The sequence below is a fragment of the Cyprinodon variegatus genome, unplaced genomic scaffold (genome assembly GCF_000732505.1).
Source record: "Cyprinodon variegatus isolate N-32 unplaced genomic scaffold, C_variegatus-1.0 Scaffold62, whole genome shotgun sequence".
NCBI classification, from domain to species: Eukaryota; Metazoa; Chordata; class Actinopteri; order Cyprinodontiformes; family Cyprinodontidae; genus Cyprinodon; species Cyprinodon variegatus.
In genome coordinates, this window is record NW_015150515.1 from 846364 (window position 1) to 856928 (window position 10565).

The 10565-nt window shown below is 35.1% G+C and overlaps 1 protein-coding gene across 1 annotated transcript in view; it reads left to right on the top strand.

Moving 5' to 3' along the window:
- LOC107082797 (neurexin-1-like) overlaps window positions 1-10565 on the top strand; it is a 1206010-nt gene that overhangs the window by 559733 nt on the left and 635712 nt on the right. Inside the window, exon 12 of the mRNA XM_015371662.1 lies at window positions 1502-1528. Coding sequence (XP_015227148.1) covers window positions 1502-1528 — 27 coding nt within the window. The remainder of the gene's footprint in view (window positions 1-1501; window positions 1529-10565) is intronic.

Below are 10565 nucleotides of genomic sequence, written 5' to 3' on the forward strand. Positions count from 1 at the left end.
CCGGGACGGATCGGGTAGTGACAATGAGCAGTATTTTTACAAGCTAACATTACGTAGCGTTAGCCTGTCTTTCCATATGCTGTAGTCCAGGCTAGGTAATATTATCTTAAAGTAATATTTTACTATTTTTAACCTGTCTAGCGATTCATAGTGTTAATATAAACATGTTTTTTTTATTTTATTTTTTTTAATTAAGTAACTATAAAAAGGCACCCCTTATTTATAGTTTAGTCCTGAAAGTCACGTAGGACTAAACAGTTTTTAAAAAGCATAGTTTTAATCTAAAATTACGGAGCCCCCTAGGGGACATAGGGAATTTTTTTTTCTTTTGCATTCCCTCACAAAAGTATTGCGTTACCTCGCAAAACCTTTTGCGAAAGTTTTGCATTCCCACGCAAAACCTTTTGCGTGAGAACGCAAAACCTTACTTCGGTAAAGTTAGAAAGATATTCACAGATTCGGACTTCCGGGATCAATAACTCTTGTTGTTAAAACACAAATGGCGCCTCTTTTATGTCCTGATAGCACAGACTACGTATTACAAGAATCAAAAAGCGTTATTTTCGAGAAAAACGATCCGTTCTCCGAGCTGGATGTATACATTGATCTCTATGCACAGGCAGTGGCCAGGCGAGTGGTTAGGGACCGTCTGCAAATGGTGAAACAACAGCAAAACGTTGCAATTAAAAATCAATAACTCCACTGCCATAAAGTGCAGAGACTCCAAAATCACCACACACACCAAGGGGCTCTTGGTGATCGCACTACAGCAGCTGGTTTGGAAAAATACACCTTTACCTTTTTTTTTTTTGAATAATTTTGTTATTATTAAGTATTAATATCATCCAATTTTACTTCATAAAGAACTCCCGTCTGCCTAGCATCTCTGTGTACTTCATTCACAAAAAGTTATAAATGTCCCCTAGGGAGCTCCGTACAAATAGAGCATCCCAATGTAAACACTATTTTATTTTCTTACATCTCTTGTTAACAAAAACTACAAATCACATGACTTCAGACTTTGGGGCCAGCTTGAAATTAAAAATCTCCTCCAAAGATGCTGTTTCTCTGGAACGGAAAATGAATCAAAACAAATATAATTGATCCCATCAGTCCAGATCTGGCTTATATTAGGTACTACTGGAAAATAGGCATAAAATGCCACATTCTTTCTGTAATCTCATTTTGGTGTTAAGGAATTAGAACATGGACAACAGAGCTCATCACATTCTGTAAATCAATGTTCATGTATTAGCCTTGCCTTCTCCTGTGCTTTAATTTAATGGATGGATGATGCTGGACGTCTATGAGAGGGTGATCCTGACTACGAGCCTGTCCCCGGATGGTGGCCTCAGAACAATGCTTGGTTGTCTGCAGAATGTACCTTGAAGGATGTAAAATGTCTTGTTTTTCTCTTTTATTCTCTTCTCTCCTTTCTTTATTTTCATCTCTTACTTTCCTTTTTTTTCTATTCTCACCATTTCGCTCTCTCTCCCGCCAGATTGTATCAGGATAGACTGTAGCCTCAGTAAGTGGTTCTATCCGTTTTTCTGACTAAAATGTGTACATTTCTGTGTCTGCTGAGTTTTACGGTGGGGCTCTCTGCTCTCCTTGTCCTCATGATTACTCCCAGTTTCTAAGCTCTATTTTTTTTCCATTATCTGTCTTTTGCCTTTTGTTTTTGTTTCCCTTGTTTCTTTCTTTTTTTTTTTTTTTTTTTAGATTTTTTTTCATTTAATACTTTTTCTTTCAAATTTTTTTTCCAAAAAATTTTTCACCTTTGTTTTTTTATTATCTGCACATTTGCTCTTTCTCACCTGTATATATATTTTGTTCATAATGTAACATTTCCATTTAAGATGTTTTAAAATTATCTTTGCCGCATTCTTATCATGACACTAGTTTTATTTTTTCTGTCACCTCTATAAAAAAACAACAAAATTCAAACACTTTAGGAGAAGCCATCTTGGCCCTCCACTGATTTGTTATCCTTGTTATGATCCACTGAATGTGGGTGCAACAAGGCTTCACACACAGGTGCTGCTTGTCTTCTGTGTGGGACAAACTGTAGTTTTGCCCCCCAGAAAGCTAATTGCGTCTCCTCTGAGAGAAGGCATCACCTGCTGTGTGCTTGTTTTTTTGGAGAGGGGGGAGGTAATGTTTTTCTACCTCATGCAGACACAATGATATCAAACTGTTTTTTTCTATCATGGGCCCTGACAATTCAACAACTAGCCTGCAGGTAAGTGGTGCCAGGTATGGTGACAAAAGAATAGAGAAAACCTCATGTTTGCAGCAGCTTCTGTCTGTGAGCCTTGATTTAATGAGCTCTTTGGAAACGTAGAGATGTTGGGGGCTGACATGATGAGTTTAAAGAGCATCTGAGAAGGTAGCAATTAGTGGAGTTGTTCTCCATGCTTGCATGGCTGCAGGGAAATTTTAGACTCATATTTTAGGGCTTTTATCTTTATGTGACAACAACCTTAATATTGCACAATCAAATGTCAATATAGTTGAAAAACCGGTTGTGCTAAACAGAAAAGTTAGCTGTGTTAAGCAAAATATTAGCTTTGTATAAGCTAAATAGATACGAAATAATGAAATGTTATAAACTAACTTCTAAAAGGTTAAAAATCAATGATTAACTAACACTAATTGCAGAGCACCATGAATGGTAGACATGTTGTCTTTCCCACTTAAGGTCTGACTGACACAAACTGGTTGGTATAAACTTTACACCTCTCCTTCTTTCGTCTCTACAAGTTCTAGAGGTTCAACATTTTATACTATTTATTTTTTGATACTATTCTGGTCTTTTAGGTCTTTTGGTCTTTTTTTTTTAGTTTTAGTCAGAATCTTTCATTTATATGCAAAAGTTAGTCTAGTTCTAATTGACAAAAACTCTAGGAAGGTTCAAGGTTTTTACTCTAGGAAGTCTGAAAAGAGCAAAAATCTCAGTTTTTTGTGTGTATTTCATATCTGTATATAAAGTAAAATTTCTTAATATACTGTAGGTGTATTTTCCATTAACTTGAGCAGGTAAATAAAAGGATCTGCTGATTGCTTGAGTGTTTCTGTTGTTAAAATAGGATGGACTGAATGTTATGCACTTTAAATAAGATCACGTAGTTGTTATTTTTTTCTATTTTTAAGCTCAAACCATCTTATTCCATTTCCAAATTACCCCAAAACAAGGGAAAATACTTTTATTTCAGGAAGGATTGGGTTCCTTTATTTCATCTTTTGCTGCTACTGCTACACTGAAAAAGTCATCTAAAAATAGGTCCAAATTTCTGCACACATGTTAAGAAATATCCAGTTCTTTTCAGCAGTTTCTAACGTCCAGAACATGTCTTCATATCTCTGTAATTACAACTGTTCTCCCTGTAAACGGGCAAATATACATTTCCCCTGTTTAGGTTTGATAATTTTTCATGTATTTCAAATCAATTGTGTCTGTGTGATTGTGGATTTTATTCAGATTTGTCAGTTTTTGTTGCTATTTTAGGTCTTTTCTACACCAGTTCAAGTTTCTTCTCAAAGTAAACATGGGTCGTATGGGACCAGTCACGTCTTTTTCTATAGACTTACAGTCTGTGCAGGCATAGTGTACAGTGGCACACATTTAACTGCTGAAAATGTTCAATACCATAGTTTAACCACTAGATGTCAGTGAAGCACAAGGCATATGTTGTTATTTAGAGTGAAAAAGTCTTTGCCCTCTAGCAGATTTGGTCAGAATTTAATATTACAGATTATAAAAACAAATACTTGAATTGGATGATGATAACCTTTCTATCTACGAAGAGCAGATTCTTAGTGAGGATTTTATACTTTAAGGGTGAAAAATTTATACACATTCACTTGGCTTTCTGGAAAAAAGTTCCCCCTTTGATGACTCATATCTAGAATATGATTAAATTACTTTTTTTTTTTTCTTTTAGAAAGTTGGGCCATCATTACCTGACCTGCATACAAAATCTAACGGAACATATCTGGCTGCTTAAAAATCACAAACAGCAACATGGAATCCAAATTTTAAAAAAATTATCAATAAACCAATGGAATTGACATCTTAAAAGGGGAAACAAAGTAAATTATAAATAAGTTAACAGGTAAAAGAAAGTTAAAGTCATTAGAAGAAAAAAAAACACAGTAAAGGTAATCTGTCCCATTAGAGAAAAACATCAATCAAAATTACTCCAAGAGCACAACCGACGATTCAATCAGGAGGTCATAGAAAAATCCGGAATAATATCTGAATCAGGATGCCTTAGACAACTTTTGGACACTTATTGGATAAAGTAATAATTTTGTATCTGTCCAGTTATCTTTATGCAGCATAAAAAATGTTAGATTATATGAGGCATTTCAGCAACAGAGCGAAAACAGAAAAAAAAAAATCTATAAGGGACAAATTCTTTTTCACAACAGACTGAGGGCAAAAAGAAAAAGTGACTGCCAGCAGTCTGTGAATGTTATTTTTTTACACGACTAACCTCATTAAAAAATGATGCCAAATGTCAGCACATGCCAGGTCATGTTTGCTCACTTAAGTCAGGGGTTACTGTGAGGTCCTTTAGATGTATGCACTGCAAAAAAGATCTAGAAATAAGTAAAAAAATGTCTTAAATTAAGTGTATTTACCCTTACTTTGAGTAGGTAAATTCAATGATTTGCCAATGAAATTAGTATCCTTACTCTTAAAATAAGATAATTAGATAATATGAACTTAAAATAAGACAATACAATTGTTTTTTCTTATTTTAAATGTAAATTGTCTTGCTCCATTGGCAAAGTCTCTCACTTTCGACCTCAATTAGAGAAAAAATGCACTTACTTTAAGAAAAAATTACTTAGATTTCCATTTTTTGCAGTGTGCTCAATGAATAACCGACTCAGTAGCTGTGTTCAGATACTGATTTGGGATAAACTGTGGCTAAAATCTTCGTTTTTCTTAACTCAATCTTCTGATGAATATTTATTTCCAAAGTCCTACACTAACTTAAGCTGAACATTATAGTAAGCCAAACAAACCGCTGCCTTATTCATGGTTATCAACAGTCACAATGACAGACCTGGGCAGCAAAAGTCACCAATGATAAAGGGAAATAGTATATCAACTGCGACCTTTCTTGACCTTTTGTGTCTCTGGACTTTTTAAATATTTCAAAGTCTTTGGTTTTCAACCATGTTTTTTTTCTTTCCTTGGTCGTGACCCAGCCCCCCTCAGTTAATGTATCATGATGTTATGAGGAGAAGAGCTGTGGCCCCTTAGCTCCAGTCAGCACAGGGTATCTGGCTGATGATATCGGTGTGGAAGGTGGCCTTTTAGCCGCCAGCAGCACCTTCTCTCAGAGCTCGATGAGATGAGATTTGGCGTGACATATGGGCAGTGTGTGGGGTGCAAGCGCGCCGTCTGCTAATGTCATACCCTTTGGCTTTTCTGCCTGCAGTACTCACTTCAAAACAGACTGAACCTCTCAGACATGTTGTTCGTATAAAGGAGATAAAAAAAAAAGAGTTGAAAACCTCTGTTAAAGAAAAATAAAATAAGTGCATCTTTACTCCCAATCCTATTCTGGCTTTGCTCTAACCTTTTTCTTAAAACATATGGTAAAACTTTATTTCAAGGTGCTGTATTGCCCTACAGTTTATGTTGTTTTTTATTCCACCCAAGATGCGCAAACTAGAGCCAACACAATTAGTTGGATTAATCGTGATTAATCAATTATGGAAATAATCATCAACTTATTTAGTTATCCATTAATTGTTAACTGGAGTATAGAGACTGTGAAATATGCCTTTAGCTGACAGAGTAATCCACTTAGAGCAGTAACTATTAGGGCTGGGTATTTTCGTCAAAGTCCTGAATCGATTCGATTTTGATTCATACAGTTCTAAATCGATTAATTGCAATTCGATCTGTCTTTACAATAATGAAAGAGGTTCAACTGTGTTTCAAAATACTCATGTATTTTATTTTTTCCTGTCATATTAAACACAAAGTGCAAACTTGTAAATCAGACAGTTTAAACTTGAGATGTGAACAAAACTGTCTAAAAAGTGCAAAAGCGAAGCTTCACTCGAGCAAACAGACGTGACACAGCAGACATGCATTATCTCCACTGCACAAACCATATTTGCAGCATTGTCTGTAACAACTACAGGCTGTTTGCTGGTCAACCCCCATTTGTTAATGTCTTCATGCAAACTATTGGCTAAATTTACAGCTGTCTTGCTTGAGGTCATCTCGAGTGCATCTTTCCTACTCATTTGAATGTGAACGTCACACGTGTCACTATAAAACTAATCGATCTCAGTCCCTAAATATCGATTTTGCAAAAATGTAAAGGAATCGATCCGAAAATCGATTAAATCGATTCTTTTACCCAGCCCTAGTAACTATATTAAATTTGAATATATAAAAAAAAATATATATATATATAAACATCTTGCATTTAAGATTAAAACAAAAAACGTATTTTTCGTCAATATGCTGGTGAAGATTCTCAGTCATCCAGGTCATAGTCATTCCAAAAAAAAAAAAAATAAATAAAAACAACAATCCACTGGACTTTGTTTCCAAGTTTGAAGACGTTTCACTTCCCATCCAGGAAGCTTTTTCCATTCAAAATGTCAGAATTAACTTTGTGTTTGAAGCTTTATATAGTAAAATAGTTAGAAAACATGCAAATAGAACCAGAAGAACGGGTCTGCCACGTAGGAATGGGCAGTTGTTTGGCTTCTTTGTTAGCCTACAATCCCCAATGGGAAGCAAAACGTCTTCAAACTTGGAAACCAAGTCAAGTGGATTGTTTTTTTTTTTACTTTATTAGAATGTCTGCCAATATGCTCTATCCAGAACTCGTAAAGTGCAAAAGTTTCAGTTTCACCTGGTTTACATTCGTAAAAAACCTAACATTTCGCTTATCTTATTATTTAATTGAAAAAATAATTGACAGATTAATCAATTTGCAAAATAATCATTAGTAGCATCCTTAGTTTAAGCACCTAAAAGGAGAGCTTAATTTATGTCTTCCTCTACATAAAAATAACAACATATTTTTTGGGATATCAACTGGACAAAAAAAAAAACTTTACCAACAGTCCTGTTCATGCCTTGTCAAAACCTTTTACAACTTAAGTCACCAAAAATGTCATTATTTAGACTTTGAAGTGGTTGAACTATTTGTTATTCAAATTGCTGTGGAGTTTTTGAGGCTGCCAAACTCTATCAGTGGGACTGTGGAGGGAGTGCAACGTTAGCAGAGAAAATTATTCTCACAAACTAAGTATCAGAGCTGACACTGAAGATTTTAGATGGGAATAATTCCTCCACATACCAGTGGACTCCCTGGCAGCTGTCAGCCATGTTCATTTTTACTAGCAGAAACAATCCGTTTAGCCTAGAATTCACCCAAAACCCTAAAAAAAAAATAAAAAATGTATAAAGCCCTGCTCATCCGTTAATCTGTAATATTCACTTGGTTTATTTAAATAGGAGCCATTCACAGCACCTGTCATCTTAGAGCTTTTTACAGAGACAATTCAGTGAAATCGCCTAGACAGATTGGCTTAAAGTTTAATATAAGGAAACACAACCAATTGCATTAAGTCTTGACATTGCAGGGTTTGCTCCTCCTTAATTAGCATTGGGTTACAGTTGACATTGGCTTGAAATGTGTCATTGACTTTGCAGTAATCCCTCTTACCCTGCATGCTAATGGTGACAGTAGAGAGAAAAACTTCATTTTAACAAGAAGAAACTACCAGGGGAACTGACTGGGGCTTTAAAATACAGAGGCAGACACCTAAAAAGAACCACTGTTCATGTTCACATGTTAATTTTAGACCTAAATATGATGTAACGAAAGTCTGTTTAAGATTAAAATGGCAGTCTATCAAGATATATCTATGTAAGGAAGCATAGCCAATTGCATCAATTCACCAGAGGTGTCAAGTAACGAAGTACAAATACTTTGCTACTGTACTTAAGTACACTTTTTAGGTATCTATACTTAACTCCAGTACTTATTCGTCTACCTGCTTCTGACTTCTACTCATTACATTTTCACACAAGTATCTGTACTTCCTATTTGTTAAATTTTTTTAAAACAAACGCTACTCGTTACTCTTGGTTTCGGTTTAATATTTATTTCACACCATCCACATTTAGTGACAACTAGTGTCATTGGATGAGTCATAGAACGCAAACACTCATTGGTTAGCTATTTGTCAAATTTATGCGTTTGCCAAAGGAAATCATCAGAAACAAGCAGGTGTTCTTCAAACTGCAAACACGAATTGTCTATGCCATGCTACAATGTCGGATTCAGAAAAAGATGTTGAGAGCGTATCGGGAGGATGGAGACGGAGACCAACATGAATTGTTTGAGATAGGGCTAAGGATGAGGGCATCTATCGCAAAGGATTTTTCAAAATAGTCGAAAAATTGAGCTTTCAATTCATGTAGTGGCATCTGGCTGTTTTTTTTTTAAAGGTTACTTTATACTTTTATACTTTAAGTAGTTTTTGGAGTGTGTGTACTTTTTACACCACTGCATTCACACACCTACAGCAAAACCTAACTTAATAAATTGTTGGAAAAGTAGCAGTTCTTTATCATAAGCACGAAAAAGGCATTGGTAAACAAAAACTTTTCCCTTTGAACAAGACGTCGTCTTCAATGAGGCTGTAATTTATGTTCTGTTTAACACACTCAACCAGTATGATTTGTTTTTTCCTGCCAGAAACAGATGTGTTGCTCTAGCCATGGTTTCTGGAGAATAGTTTTCAAAGTTTACAAAGGGGTTCACTTAGATAAGAAATCTGACAAGCAAAACATTACATGTTCAGTCCATTTAACACTTAGCTGCTATTTTTTCCCAGCATTGATGGCTGTCTGAGTGCAGCACATAGAGCACATCATACGGTGCACAGACAGAAAGGTGCAGCAGTAAACAGAGCATCTTTTTGACGATAACCACCGTTTTAAAAGGTGAAAAATAATGGCAGGGAACAGTGATTTGTTTGACCACAATAATTTGCTAAGCCTAGTATAAAGTTTTTCAAGAAATCAATTTGTTTATCATGAATCTTCTTGGGAATGTATTTCTACAGCTCAAAGGTTTGATGTGGGTGTGATGAACATTAATTCAGATTTTAGACAAACATGCATTAGGAATTAGGCTGACCCTCATTATCTAAATATGTTTTGATCAGATCCAGATCTCACTAGATTTATTGGATGTATTGTAGCAGCAAACAATAGCTTTGAAATGAGCAATGTTTACTTTGTGGATTAAATGTTAGGCTACGGTTCCTTTAATACTTGTGCATTTGAACTGGAAAAGACACATTTCACTGAGGTTCCAAAACCTTACGTCCTATGCAAATATATCTATGATAATAATATGAATATAAAGTAATTTAAATTTTATTTATGTAGAATTTTTCAAGCTAAAATGCATAAAGTGCTTGAACAAAGAAGATAAAGACAGAAAAATATTAAAGCAACATTTTAAAGATTTAAAAAGTTTTTAATGTTTTTAGCTGTCTTTTAAAAGAAGCTACTGAGTCCACTGACTTGAAGGATGGAAGAAAAGTCTCTGTTTGCTCTAGTTTTGATTTCTTTACAGGTGAAATCATTAGATCTTGACTACAGGACCTCGAGGCCCTGATTGGGGTGTAAGAAAATAACATTTCAAAAATTCTAACAGTGAAAATTGCTGGTTTATATCCCAGTTTCTATCTAATAGGAGAGGCAATATGGAGATACAGGAATGTATTAAGTGTGTTTATTAAATGTTGTATTTATTAATGTAAATCATCAACCAGATTAATTAATTATATAATCAAAGATATTCATTGTATACTCTTCTATTGGAGACCTAGTTGATAAACAGCAAATCTGAAAATAACCCATCCGGATAACATCATAAAAATTGGGATTTTCTTTCCTTAATCATTACTATATGTGTTTTTATTAGGGCTGTCAAAATTAACGCGTTAACGCGAGATGATTGTTTTCTGGGATTAACGCCATGTTTTTTTTAACGCATTAACGCAGTCTCGCCCTGTTTTACCCACAATTCAATTGTCCGACATGAGCGAGATGCAGGAAACAGAAGAACCCTTTGGCCCGCTGGATAGACAGTTCGGGTATAAAAAAAACAAAGACCGGACATTAAATAAACATGTTATGGTTTGCTCACACTGCAAGAAGGAATTTTCGTTTCACCGAAGCACCTCGAGCCTTAAATATCATCTTAATGCCAAGCATTTATTTGCTGGGGCTTCAACTTCAGGTGTTACGACTGGCATGCGTCAGACCACCCTCAGCGAACGCATTAAGTAACGGTCCGCTTTACATTCAGAAAATGTTAACCAGTTAGTTTGCCTTAACAACTGGCTAAAAGATGAATAAATAATAGGTAAAATGACCTCATGTGATTGTTTAAAAGTCAAGTTGTTTCTTTTAAACAAAAAACGTTCCATTCACCCATCCTGGATTTTCTAAAAAAAAAAAAAAAAGCAATGGCTAAGATGCCAAAATTTTGAGA